The sequence below is a fragment of the Hemicordylus capensis genome, chromosome 2, assembly GCF_027244095.1.
Source record: "Hemicordylus capensis ecotype Gifberg chromosome 2, rHemCap1.1.pri, whole genome shotgun sequence".
Classification (NCBI taxonomy): Eukaryota; Metazoa; Chordata; class Lepidosauria; order Squamata; family Cordylidae; genus Hemicordylus; species Hemicordylus capensis.
Window position 1 is genome coordinate 45,123,846 of NC_069658.1, and position 14,821 is coordinate 45,138,666.

At 47.1% G+C, this 14,821-nt stretch overlaps 1 protein-coding gene across 1 annotated transcript; it reads left to right on the forward strand.

The window, feature by feature from the left end:
- Positions 1–3,906: 3,906 nt before the first annotated feature.
- On the forward strand, positions 3,907–9,415 carry CCNB1 (cyclin B1). The gene is made up of 9 exons (XM_053288226.1): positions 3,907–4,067; positions 4,504–4,659; positions 4,741–4,857; positions 5,778–5,960; positions 6,427–6,585; positions 7,333–7,569; positions 7,964–8,104; positions 8,706–8,816; positions 9,195–9,415. Exons 1-9 carry the CDS (start codon positions 4,047–4,049, stop codon positions 9,303–9,305), a joined length of 1,236 nt encoding a protein of 411 aa, XP_053144201.1. The 5' UTR covers positions 3,907–4,046; the 3' UTR covers positions 9,306–9,415.
- The last annotated feature ends 5,406 nt before the right edge of the window (positions 9,416–14,821 follow it).

The following is a 14,821-nucleotide window of genomic DNA, read 5'->3' on the forward strand; positions in this document are numbered from 1 at the left end:
TCTTTGGGGTCGGCAGTTACCTCTCCCCCTTTCTGCCTCAGCTTCCAGGCCCAGCCACCTCTCCACCTCACCGCCCCTTTCTTCCCCCCCATCTCCTGGGCCTTGCCTCCGCGGCCGGGCTGGGCCCGCTGCCTCTGGCCTCCATGGCGGCAACCAATCCTCCTGGGTGTGCCTCAGCCAATCAGATGCGTCCACTGCCCAGCCATTCAGCTGGGCGCTGGGATGCACATTCCAAGGCACACCTAGGAGAATGATAGATAGATAGATAGATAGATAGATAGATAGATAGATAGATAGATAGATAGATAGATAGATAGATAGATAGATAGATATACTAGCAGACCCGGTGCATAGCTTCTGTACCGATAGTTTGTCACCGCGCTTTTCTTCTCTTGCCGGCACCCACCTCCTCACAACTTTCCCTCCTCGCCCGCCAGGAGCGCTTTCCTTCCCCACCGGGCACCCAGCCAGGCTCCTCTCAGTGGCGTGGCTCTTGTTCTCCCCTTTCCCTCCCCGCCCGCCAGCCCAGCAGCGCCTTCCTTCCTTGCCAGGCGCAGCTCCACTGCCTGCCCGGACGGGCTCCTCTCAGCCACGGCTCCACCACCTGCCTCCTCTCAACTTTCCGTCCCCACCCACCAGCAGCACTTTCGTTCCCCACACCACCACCACTTTCTCCTCCCAGCGGCCAGGCAAGGGCCACCCTCCTCCTCAGCCCAATGGCCACTTCGCCCATCGGCCATCCGCTTCCTCCTAACCCTCGCTACCTGCCCTAACCTTAACCCCCTTGGCACCCACCCTGCAACCTTCTGGGCCAGTTTGCTTCTCCCTCTGCCTCTTCGGGAGAGTTTCTTGCGAGAGTTTGGCAGCTCTCACGAGTTTTCCCCAACACATTCCCCTTCATCCACGCATGGACCGTCTTAGTGAAATGAAGGTGTGGTGGTGGCGGTGGTGACGACGACATGGCTCCTGTTGCATCATTGCTGGGTTAGGATGTCAGCCATTATAATCATACATAACACAAGCAAAGGCATGAAAATGTGTCCCTGAAGGTTGCATGACTCAGGGACATACTTTTGGGAGGCACAGTGGGCTTCAGAGGTAAAAGGTGAGAAATGAAAATGGGTACAGGCCAGGGGCGGAGCCACATTGGGCAAATAGCCCAATAACCAAATAACCCAGGCCACGCCCAATCAGGGGCTAAGCCTCGCAGCCCCAATACACACACTGTGTCTGACGTCAGACGTGGATCTGCTGGTTTAGCTCCTGCGCAGGGGCTACACAGCCCACATTTGGGAGTTAAATGGCTACTGTGTTCATGGCCGGGAAGAGCTACCCCTGTTTGCAGAGCAGCCTCTTTGTGAGTTAAATGATTTGTAGCACTGACCAGACCCCAACTCCGGCACGGAGCCATGTGGCTCTGTTCGGGAGCCAGAGCACACACCCCGAGTCTGACGTCAGATGTGGGGGGCGAGATGAGCTGGGCCGCAGCCGCACACGGACCGCTGGCCGTCAGGCATTGCACCTGGTGCAGGTATTCATTCTCTCTTCCCCCTCCACACACACACACCCTCTTGCCTTGCCTTGCCTTGCCAGTGGAGCTGCTGCCAGTGGGTGGCACAGACACCGGGGTCCCATCCAGGCACAGACACAGGGTCCCATCCAGCAAGTGAGCACTTTCTTTGCCAACCCGCAGCTGGGTGCTTCTTTCTTTTCCGATGCCCCCTGTGTCAGCATGCTGATGCAGGCAGAAGGGGTGTCGCCTGTCTCCAGAGGGTAGTGTGCAGGGCATGCAGCAGAACCAGGGGCCGCGGGGGATTGGCACAACACCCATCCTCACATCCCATCCCAGGGCCACCACCAACCTTCCTACACCCCTGCTCACGCCCCAGCCTTCCAATCACAAAAACAAGCTCCATCATGCTTACAGGCTTTGCCTCTTCAAACACCCTACATGTGGAGAGGATGGCAGTGTGAGGCTTCTCGGCACATCAGTACTAGGTTAGGGCTTGCCAGCATGCTCATGGAATACTGTGCACAAGTACTACACACACCCACATTTTCTAAAATATCTGAACCTGAGTCTTCATCATGTGGAAGGAAGAGAGGTGAAAGGTGGCAATACTATGACCAGCATATAAATGGAGTTCTAAGTGAGTCAATGTAGTACAGTAAACTGAATGTTGGGTTTGGCCTGGGGAGACCTAGGTCAAAATCCTCATTAGCCATGAAGTTCTCTGGGTGACCTTGAGCCAATCACTAGTATTGCCTAACCTATCTCCCAAGGCTGTTGTGAAGATAAAATTGAATAATTACTTTGATCTTGAAGGAAGAGTAGGATAGAAATGTGATAAATAATGGAGAGGCGAGCTGGTCTTGTGGTAGTAAGCATGACTTGTCTCCTTAGCTAAGCAGGGTCTGCATTTGAATGGGAGACTTGATGTGTGAGCACTGCAAGATATTCCCGTCAGGGCATGGAGCTGCTGCTCTGGGAAGAGGAAAAGGTTCCAAGTTCCCACCCTGGCAGCATCTCCAAGATAGGACAAGATTTATTTATTTTTTAATAGGACAAGATTTTTTTATTGAACCAACAAACTACCAAAGCATACAGTATGTTAACAAAGCACAATTATATACAAAGTGGTTGTTTGTACATCATATATCTACAAAGATTTACACACAAGGATTTGGAAACCCACAAGATTATGAAGTATATGCAGCTAGTACTGTAACTCTGGGGGTGGGGGATTTCAAGGCACACCAGGTAATGGGGGGGGGGTTACGTCCAACATCCAGATAGGGGTGAGAGAGAGTGATGCCTGCAACCTTGGAGAAGCTGCTGCCAGTCTGTGTATACTGAGCTAGATGGACCAATGATCTGACTCAGTATATGGCAGCTTCCTATGTTCCTAACTATAATGTAGTCAGGAATCAGTAAGTATATGTTTAGGTGCAATACCAACACCTATACACAAGGTCCCCTGATGATGTTGGACTACAACTCCCATCATCCCCAACCAGTGCCATCTGACCGTTGCTGGGATGATGGGAGTTGTAGTCCAACATAATCGGGACCCAAGTTTGTTATATATAATATAGATGGAACCCATATAAAACACCAGGTGAAGGCTATGCAGTTATTAGGAGAAACACGGTTTCAATAAACTCTCAAGACTAAACAAAATATCGTGGGGTTTTTGTTTTAAATTTCCCTACTATTGCGCTGCCTTGTGCTTAGGATTCTTACCCTTTCTTCGCTTTTCATATACTTAAAAAAAAAAAACTGCGTGGCAGGTAAAAACTAATCGGTGGAACCTTTCCAGCATGAGTATGCAGTGATAGAGAAATCCAGCTTGAACGGTTGACTCTCTACCTAGTGGGAAGTCACAGGAGCCCATCCCAAGGCAAAACAGTATGAAAAGAACTCCAACAACGTTCAAGATATGTGGACACGTAAATTTTAAAATGTAATGCATGTAAGGAAACACGCGGCGGGGGTGGGAACAAGAAACTCAACCTAAACCCCTTTACCCATCCCGCAAGGAGAACTGAGCCGTGATTTGTTTTCCCCCCTTGCAGGTATTTATAGCAGTCCTAAATGATTTATTCTGAAGGAAGCGAGTCGCGACCGCACACAACCAATACACGCACTTTTCAAGAGCCCACTTCCCTCCCAGCCCAGGAAACAACCTCTACCTCTCAGCTGAGCTCGCCTCGCAAGATAACAAGGCTTCACGAGACCAAAGCGGTCACGCCCCACTCTTAGCCACGCCTCCCTTTTCGAACGCTCGGAGGAATCAGGCCCCCGTACCCATAGAAACGCATTTAGGTTGGAACGCTGCGGGGCCAATGGGAAGCGACGGAAGTCAAAGAGGCAGCCAATCAGCGCGGCGACTACGAGTTTTAAACTTGCATCGGCAGGCAGGGCATTTCGGGCTCGCGTGCGCAGCAGTAATCGACCGTCTTTGGGGCTTGGGCGAGAGGGGCGCTGCTCGGAGCGGAGAAGGCCGGTTGTGAGAAGCTAGTGCTGTAGGGATCGAGGTTGAGCCATGGCTTTGCGCGTCACCAGGGTATGGAGGCGCTTCTTAGTGGGGTCTTTGGTTCGCGGTGGTTGGTCTTCTCCTTTGCTAGGAGCCGTGGGCAGTTGCGGCGGCGTGTGCTTCCCAGAAGCATAGGAGGCGCTTGGGAGGGAGTTGTGCTAATAACTTCCTTACAGATTAAAAAGACTTGTGGTAATACTAAACATATATTGTGCCTGCTCTTGAACTTTCTACCTAATTCTCCTTTCCATGCTGGCAAAGGGAAGGAATTCATAGTTAAATGGATGGGGAAGGGGGGTGCTCCTGGTTCATTCAGCTTCCGGTAACCCACTATCTTTCTCCCAGTCTCCCTACAAATGCCAATGGAGAAGGACTCTCCAGGTGGGAGAGAGCTTTGAGCTCTACAGCCCCTCCATGTCCCCATCCTCCTTCCATTTTGATGTCTTAAAGGGGCTCTTCTTTGCAGAACACAAAAGTCAACATGGAGAACAAAACCAAGCCTGTGGTGCCAGCCGGCAAGCGAGGGGTGGTTGCTGTCAAGCCAAGCTTGAGGCCTCGGACTGCCTTGGGAGACATTGGCAACAAGGCGTGTGAACCAAAGCCCAAGGAGCTCCTGAAAAAGGTAAGCCTCCCCTCTCTTTGAAGCTGAACTTAGCCCTGGGTACCTGTAGGGTGACTGCATTGATTTCTCTTCTCTGCTTAGGAAACGACCAAGCCTGCAGCTGTGGGGAAAATCTCCATGAAGAAAGCGACACGAGCCACCACCGACAAGGCAACTGTGCCTGTGAAGGAAGAGAACCCAGTCCCAGAACCTGTTAAGGTATGGAATGGCTTCCAGATGAGAGTCCTTAAAAAGCCTAAGTGTCTGGGTTCAAGACTGGGAGGGACTGATACTTGCTGTGTGTAATCCTGTCTCTTGCTACAAGAAAAGTTCCTGTTATGAGAGGAGTTCTTGCTAATTCCTCCAGTCCTAGGTGAAGTACATGAAAGGGAATTGAATCCCTGGTGGGCTGCATTCAGGCAGGCCTGTTGAATTTAAGCTTTTGGTTCACTACTCAAGCAGTTATCAACTTTCTGCCAAGACTCTTAAAGCCAATGGGGTTTGTTTTCACTTAACAAAAGAGTAAAACTTCTTAGACCTCCCCCCCCCGCCCCAATCCCAATGACTAGGCTGTTTCCTATTCTTAGATCTAGCTGGATCAATCTAAGGGATGAAAACCTTTCTGAAACAAATTCTATGACCTCTAAACTTTAAGGTTTTAATTTGTAGGTGATTTTTAAATTGTACTAAGTTTTTGTATATGTTTTACTGTTTGATGCTATTGTTAACAGCCCAGAGATGAAAGTTTGGGGTGGTGTACAAATTTGATAGATAAATAAATAGAGATTTTGATCTATTGCTAATATCTCTGTATAGCAGCTTCCTTAAACAGTTCTAGCATCACTGATTTGTCTCATCAGTGGCTGTAGAGGTGCTTAAACTCCCTTGTCCCAGATTCAACAATGCTCAAAGCCCATAAGCAAAGCAGCATACAATGGAAAGAGCTCACTTAAGCAGCCTTTGATATAATAAAGGAAAAATATAACTGAAAATGCTCTACAGCTGCTTAGTAAGACTTTCTTGGCAGACTTGTAATGGAACTAGCATACAGGAACCATATGGGCAGTCCTTGCATACCTTGTGTACTGCTAACTTGAGTGTTCCCTGTACTAAAACAAATGGATGCTTCTCTTCTACAGTTGGAGTCTTCATCCCCAAGTCCAATGGAGACTTCTGGTTGTGCACCAGCAGAGGAAATACTGTGCCAGGCTTTCTCAGATGTTCTGCTTGAAGTGAAAGATGTAGATACAGAAGATGCTTTTGACCCAAATCTCTGCAGTGAATACGTGAAGGACATCTACAGCTATCTTAGAGTTCTTGAGGTTGGCTCAAATATCTGTGGGCCTGACCGATTGGCCAGGGACAAATGACTTTGGCCACCAAAGCCAGCCAAACACTTGTGGCCACAGGTTCATCCTTTCAAGTAGCAGGGTCATGCCACATCCTGAATGCAGGGCAAGATCAAGGATCATACCCAGTTTCAGGGGCATTGTTCCTACTGCCCTTGTTGGCTTGGCTAGGGATTTGCACAGAACTGGTTTGCCCAGTTCCAGCCGAGCCTGGCAAGTTCTGTGCAATTTGAGCCGGGCCCCAGTCCTTGGATATTGATACTCCAAGTTTGCATCAGTAAGTAGGCAGGAGCAATTGGCTACATGGTGTTTGCCTTTTCCAAAACTAGAGAGGACCTATAGCATAGTGGAATTGGATGGTGGTAGTACATGCTTTAGCTGGAAGAGGGCTTTACTATGTGAAGTGTTAACATGATTTAAATATCCTTGTTCTTTCTAGGGGCAGCAGTCAGTAAGACCAAACTACTTGGCAGGCCAGGAAATTAATGGAAACATGAGAGCAATTCTGATTGACTGGCTTGTGCAGGTTCAAATGAAATTCAAACTCCTGCCAGAGACTATGTATATGACTGTTGCCATTATTGACCGCTTTTTGCAGGTAAGAAGAGCTGGCCAAAAGCAAACTTATTTTGAGGTTTATTCCAATCCAAAAGAAGAGCAGGCTCCAATAGCCTCCTTACTGAGCCTCCATATATATTTAGGCAACATTTCTTGCTTCTGTAACAAAAGATGCATGCTAAATAACTTGCCTGAGCCTCTTGCATTTGGATGGGTTACCACATATGAGCACTGTCTGCTGTAAAACTGTCTCCTTTGGAGGATGGGGCCATAGTAGAACATCTGCTTGCCTGCAGAAGGTCCCAGGTTCAATTCCTAGGATCTCCAGGTAAGGCTGGGAAAGATTGGTACTGACCTAGATGGACCAATGGTCTGAGTTGGTATAAGGCAGCTTCCTATGTTGACAGGTGCAGTTGTCAGTTTGCTTCCGGAGAAGCCTGAGCAACTAGGACTATATAGACTGGTCAGCACCTGCCAACTGGAGAGATGCACCATTTTTAAAGTGTTGGTTGTCTTTATTTAGCGGGGGAGAGTAACTGGTCCTATCGACCCCCAGCATAGTACTTACAGTGACTGTTGCTGGTGTCTGTCTTATGTTTCTTTTTAGATTGTGAGCCCTTTGGGGACAGGGATCCATCTTTATTTATTTTTCTATGTAAACCGCTTTGGAAACTCTTGTTGAAAAGCAATACATAAATACTTGTTAAGTTTAGGGCAGTTTTTTGAAAAACCACTACATCCAGAGTAGTGACTGCAATGGTCTGAACAGCCACACTCTCTATTGCAGAACAACAAAGTCACTAAGAAGCTGCTGCAGCTGGTTGGTATAACAGCTATGTTTATTGCCAGCAAATATGAAGAAATGTTTCCTCCAGAAATTGGTGACTTTGCATTTGTGACAGACCATACATACACTAATCTCCAAATCCGACAAATGGAGATGAAGATCCTGAGATCTCTGGACTTCAACCTTGGCCGTCCTCTTCCACTACACTTCCTAAGGAGGGCATCAAAAATTGGAGAGGTAATGCTCCTAATTCACTGCAGATCCCTTGCACTAGCTTTGTAGAATGGCATTAATTAGTCCATGTCTCACAAATAAAAGCTGGAAGAACTAAATCTGGGAGTCGTTGGATATCTCCCCTAGAAAAAGGAGAGCAGTGGTGAAGTCAGTCATAAGTAGATTGTTGTATTTCTAAATGGGGTCTGCAGTAATCTGGCTGAGGGGTTAACTGGCTGTAAGACTAGCTTCCCCTCTTACAGAGCTGTGAAATCCTAACAGCTTCCACAGCCCCACATGTATAGTAAAACTACATCTAGCATGCCACTCTGGAGTTGGCCTAAAGAATAATGCAAGGCATGGAATGGCTGCCTTGACTTGCAGGTAAGAATAACACAACCTTATTCTGCTATTCCAGGCAGATGTACAGCAACACACACTTGCAAAGTATCTGATGGAACTCGCACTGGTGGACTATGAAATGGTGCACTATCCTCCCTCTCAAATTGCTGCTGCTGCCTATTGCTTATCTACTAAAGTTCTTGATGAGGGAGAATGGGTAAGTAACTGAGCTGGAACAGGACCCTGACTGCAGGGGATGGAGGTGGAAAGTACCGTATTTTACGGACTATAAGACGCTACGGACTATAAGACGCACCTTAATTTTAATCCAGTTTTTCAGAGTTTTAACACAGTAAACTGTTAAAACATATAAGACGCTCCTGAATTTTGGCGGATATTTTTCGAGGAAAAAAGTGAGTCTTATAGTCCATAAAATACGGTATCCCTTGGTTAACAGGGTAAATGATTTGCCTGAACAGTGGAGGAATGGAAGTACAATTGCTAAAAAGCTGCAAGTCCCTGCTTAGCTTGCCTCTAAGAACTTGCTAGGATTCCTGGGGGAGCGGGGCAACGTAGGACAGAATTTTTATTTTAAAATAACATACTAAAACCTTGGGCTGAGAAAAGGAGATTAAGGCAAGCCACTATCTGTTAACAGAGGATGATTCTCAACTGCCTTAAGTTACAGAGCTTTAAAGATATCTGAGAATGAAGTACTTGCCCAAAGTCTGTGTTTGAAGGTACATGGAGCAGTGTGAGCTTGCAAAGACACAATACTTTCAAGTTCCTCTAGTTGACCTCTTCCTCCTTGCTCTTAGACACCAACTCTACAACACTACATGGACTATGCAGAGAGTGAACTCCTTCCTGTTATGCAGCATATGGCAAAGAATGTCCTACTGGTGAACAGAAGCCTTACAAAGCATATGGTAGGCAAACCTGCACAGAAGTATGATGCACTTCTGCTTCTATTTGTAAGCCATGGGATGGAGAGAAACACTGTTCTAGCAAGTTGCTGTAATAAAGCACCTTGATACTTGATTTGTGGAGAAACCTGCAGAAAGTGTTCCTCCACATTGCACTCTAAAGCTGCTAATATTGAAAAGTGAAGGTCATGAGTCTTGGAGAAACTCAAATCAATTGGTATGGCTTTTGCAGAAATACCAACAGACTTGGGCTAGGGGCATGCATATCTGGACCAAATCTCCTACTACTGCACTTTAAGTATAGATGTATATTACCTTCTGGCTGTGAAGAACAGTTGAAATGTTAAAGTACAACCAACTTACTAAGGTCTCTCTTTTCAGACTATTAAGAACAAATATGCCAGCAGCAAGCTTGGTAAGATCAGCACCCTTCCAGCACTGAACTCTGCAATCATACAGGATCTGGCTAAACCGCTGTTAAATAAATGCTAATTTAATGCTAATTGTTTGACAAAGTTGACACAATGTGCCACTGTTTGTGTATATATAAATATATTGTCACTCTAAATTTTTAAATAAACTTCTTTCCTTTTTTACTTCAACATGTTACAGATAATTAACCTTAATAAAAGCCTCATGGATATAGTCCTAACAGTTGAGTAAACCATGTACCTAAGCTAGCTACCATAAAATGGAGCTCCTAACTAGGGCCACTGAACAGCGCTGGGGGCTTGGTTAAACCTATTGTGTTAAAATATGGTGGCGTTAGATGAACCTTCCTAAAATGTTGCTAAAGCATAGAAAAGGCAACTTCCAATGGCTGCCTCAGTGCTCTGGAGAGCAATTGGCTTACTGTGGTTAAGTACTACCCTTTTGGCTGACTAAAGAGAGGAGAGCTGATTTTGTAGTAGCAAGCATGACTTGTCCCCATAGCTAAGCAGGGTCTACCCTGGTTACATATGAATGGGAGACTTGATGTGTGAGCACTGTCAGATATTCCACTCAGGGGATGAAGCCACTCTGGGAAGAGCAGAAGGTTTCAAGTTGCCTCCCTGGCTTCTCCAAGATAGGGCTGAGAGAGAGTCCTGCCTGCAACCTTGGAGAAGCCGCTGCCAGTCTGTGAAGACAACCCTGAGCTAGATAGACCAATGGTCTGACTCAGGATATGGCAGTTTCCTATGTTCCTAAAGGTAAAGTGTGCCATTGAGTTGGTGTCAACTCCTGGCAACCACAGAGCGCTGTGGTTGTCCTTGGTAGAATACAGGAGGGATTTATCACTGCCTCCTCCCACACAGTATGAGACAATGCCTTTCAGCATCTTCCTATATTGCTGCTGCCTGAAACAGATGTTTCACATAGTTTAGGGAACATACCAGCAGGGATTCAAACCAGCAACCTCTAACTTGCTAGTCAAGTCATTTCTCATTGCACCATTAGGTGGCTAAGAGATGATGAGGAAGCTCTGAAGAGCCAATAGGATCCCTTTGTCACTGGTCTAGAGAAAAGGCTAGCATGGGGGGGGGGGGAGGATCTTCCAATGGTAATATCACACAAGTATTTTTATTTATTTATTTATTTATTGCATTTATATACCGCCTTTCGTTAAAAGACAACCCCAAGACGGTTTACAAAAGTTAAAACACAATAAAAAAACAATAAAAACATCAAGCTAAAAAGTATAAAAAACATATAAAAACAATACAACAGATAAAAACACACAGAAGCAGCAGTAAAAACGATTATGTAAAAGCCTGGGTAAAATGCCAAGTCTTTACAAGCTTTCTAAAAGCCGTGATGGAGTCCGAGGAACGAATGGCCACTGGGAGAGCATTCCAGAGTCTAGGAGCAGCAACAGAGAAGACCCTGGCCCGAGTGCACGACAATCAGGCCTCTCTCATTGTCGGCACCCGGAGCAGGGCCCCCCCAGATGTCCTCGTCAAGCGGGCAGCAACCCTTGGGAGCAGGCGGTCCCTCAAATACCTCAGGCCCAAACCAACCGTTAAGGGCTTTAAAGGTCAAAACCAGCACCTTGAATTGGACCCGGAAACAAACCGGCAGCCAGTGCAGCTCTTTCAAAATGGGGGTGATGTGTTCCCAACGGGCAGCTCCGGATAAAACCGTTGCTGCCACGTTTTGCACTAGCTGCAGTTTCTGGATATTCTTCAAGGGCAGCCCCACGTAGAGCGCGTTACAGTAATCCAACCACGATGTGACTAAGGCATCGGTAACCGTGGCCAGATCTGCCTTCTCGAGAAAGGGACGCAGCTGGCGCACTAGCCGAAGCCGTGCAAAGGCACCCCTGGCCACCGCCTCCACCTGAGCTTCCAAAAGCAGAGCCGGGTTCAGTAGTACCCCCAAGCTGCGTACTTGCTCCTTCAAGGGGAGTGCAACCCCATCCAGAACTGGTAAACTCTCCTCATCCCGATTGGCTCTCCTACTGACCAACAGTACCTCCGTCTTATCCGGATTCAATTTCAATTTGTCAACCCACATCCAACCCATCACGGCCTCCAGCCCCCGATTCAGGACATCCACCACCTCCCTAGGATCAGATGACAAGGAGATATAGAGCTGAGTGTCATCCGCATATTGCTGACAACTCAGTCCAAATCCCCAGATGACCTCTCCCAGCGGCTTCATGTAGATGTTAAACAGCATGGGGGACAAGACCGATCCCTGCGGGACCCCACAGGCCAACAGCCACGGGGCCGAGCAGTAGTCCCCCAGCACCACATTCTGGACCCTCCCCCCAAGAAAGGACCGGAACCACTGCAACGCAGAGCCTCCGATTCCCATACTCGAGAGGCGGCCCAGAAGGATACCATGGTCGATGGTATCGCACGCCGCCGAGAGGTCCAGCAGAACCAACAGGGACGCACTCCCCCTGTCTAGTTCCCGGTGTAGGTCATCCACTAGAGCGACCAAGGCAGTCTCAGTCCCATACCCGGGGCGGAAGCCAGATTGAAAAGGGTCCAGATAATCCGTATCATCCAAGACCCTCTGCAGCTGGGACACCACCACACGCTCCATCACCTTGCCCAAAAAGGGAAAGTTAGACACAGGTCTATAATTATCCAGGCTGGAGGGATCAAGGGATGGCTTTTTTAATAGTGGTCTTACCACCGCCTCCTTGAGGCACGATGGCATCCTGCCCTCCCTTAATGAAGCATTAACGATCACCTCCATCCATCTGCCTGTCCCCTCCCTGGCAGCTTTTATTAGCCATGAAGGGCAAGGGTCAAGAGCGCACGAAGTCGCCCGCACACTGCCCAGGATCTTGTCCACATCCTCAGGCCGCACCAACTGAAAAGAATCCAACACAACAGGACCAGATGGTACCAAAGGCATGTCTGCCGGAACTGCTAAAACTCTGGAGTCCAGGTCAGCACAGATGTGAGTGACTTTATCTGCAAAGTGACAGGCAAACTGATCACAAAGAGCTGTAGATGACTCCTCCCCCATTGTCTGGGGGGATGTGTGGAGCAAGGTTTTTACCACACGAAACAGCTCTGTTTGTCTGCACTGAGCAGACGCAATGGAGGCGGAGAAAAAGCATTTCTTCGCCGCCCCCACCGCCACGGAGTAGTCCCTAAAATGGGCTCTAGCCTGTGTTCAGTCAGATTCGAGACGACTCTTCCTCCAGCGTCGTTCCAGCCATCGCCTGAGTTGCTTCATCGCCCTAAGCTCTGAGGAAAACCAAGGAACAGATCGGGCTCCACCAAGCCGGAGAGGGCGTTTAGGAGCAACCGTGTCAACAGCCTGGGCCATCTCTCCATTCCAGAGATCAACCAGGGCCTCATATTAAAAAGAGAACACCCGGACTACTTGAGAGATTTGTTATTCACACTTTAAAAATGGAAGGTTGAACCGGATCTATTTAAAGGATCCTCCTCAGTTAAGCAGCTAAGGAAAACAATTTATGGAGAGATTCTAGAAGTGGGTTTTTTAAAACCCTGATTTAGAACGTAAACACTACAAACACCACACTTCACAGTACTTGTTGCAACCCGATCACGCTATCACTCTCTTTAAGGAGAAAAAGGTCCCTTTCCATTTATGGGAAATGAGGTGGCGTTTATACCACCAAGTACTACTGCTTAATGCGGCTAAGCCATGGCTCCCAGAGGACCAGCAAGAGTGTCCTAAAATCACCTGCAAACAGAAAGCTAGTGAGCTAGGCAAAACATTCAGGGAAACCCATTCACATTTCTTAAAAGAGTGTGTGGTAGCCAAAAGAGTGTGGCAGGGAGTAAGCAAGCTGTTAGAGTGGCCTGATTTGGAAAAACAGACTTGGGAAGAACTAACCTTGGGTTTGAGTGATAGAACCTCCTTTCGAGGTCCCAGAAAGAAACCTTCAAGGAAACGGGACGGAACGGGTGCCCTCATACTAGGGAATTGGAACGTTCCCCTTCTCGTAATCAGGTTAGTAAACCTGTATGTCATTTATGCAATGCTCCTGCATAGGAATAGGGAGGGAAGACGTGACCAAGAGGTTCACGTGGATGAGACAGTAAATCTCTTCTGGAAAGGTTTGTATGGTTATGTGCAAAAAGACAAGTGTATCTCTTCTAAACAGCAATGGGGCAAATTATGGAAATGGACATTGGATGTACACACACACACCCGCTCCCCCCGATTACCTGATGTGCCTTGTAATCCTCCATCCCTGAGTTACAGTACTACTACTGACTACATATACTTTATAACCTTGTGGGTTTCCAAATCCTTGTGTGTAAATCTTTGTAGATATATCATGTACAAACAACCACTTTGTATATAATTGTGCTTTGGCAACGTACTGTATGCTTTGGTAGTTTGTTGGTTCAATTAAAAAAAATCTTGTCTATAAATTAAAAAATAAATAAATCTTGTCCTATTTTGGAGAAGCCAGGGAGGGAACTTGAAACCTTCTGCTCTTCCCAGAGCGGCTCCATCCCCTGAGGAGAATATCTTATAGTGCTCACACTTCTAGTCTCACTTTCATATGTAACCAAGGCAGACCCTGCTTAGCTAAGGGGACAAGTCCTTGCTACCACAAGACCAACTCTCCTCTCTAGGTTTTGTTTGTTTATTTACATTTTAGTCCTGTTCTATCTGCCCAAGTGTGATGATTTGACAGGACTCAAGGTATCACCTGGAGAAGCTACTCCTCATGCTCAAACAAGCTGGGACAGATGTGTTACTAAGCTTGGCAGCACTCCTGTACTCCCATATTACTCTTTGCTCTTGGCACTAGAATCTGCCTCCTAGTTAGTGGGATGCAATTAGTCAACATGATTAGGGTGCATTCCTGATTTCTTGAATAACAATAGATTCAAAGTTGGCCAGGAAGGAAATATTTTGGATGGGGTGGCTTAAACAAAATGCTGGAAATTCATTAGATAAAACATCAAGACAAACTACTCATCACCTTCAAAGCTTAAATGAGCAGGTACCTAAAACACCAAGAGCTGTTCAAGCTTGTTGAGCTCTTCTTGATAAGTTCCAGCTGTGCTTGAGAAACTGCCCCATTAGCACAAAGCACCCTGCAGAAAGATATCTGCACCTCCTTTGTCTCTTGGGATGTCCGACTAGGGTAATAATCAGGATTCAAGAGTCAGATCTTTTTGTTCAAAGCTGGGATGAACTTAGACCCAGCCATCCCCCAAAGTCAAATTTTTACTGTATCTTGCTCTTTGCAACTAGTGTGTGGCTTCAGAGAAATCCTGAGTTTTGTGTGTGCTGCTCCAGAGAAACCCCTAGTTTTCTCCATGTGCTATAGCGTCAGGTATCCCTTTCGCGTTGTACATGCATTATTTATTTATTTGTATTTGTATTTAACCTATATTTATACAGCCCAAAACGTGTGTTGCTGGGCAGTTTCTTGCACAGGGTGACTTGCAACAGCTTTCCCCAAACTCTCTAGAATCTCTGCACACTCCCAAGTTAGTAGACTTGGCAGCCATAGCCTTGTGACATGCTGCTTGCCCTGTGCTAGAAACCTTGCTGACTTGGTCCATCTGGGCAAC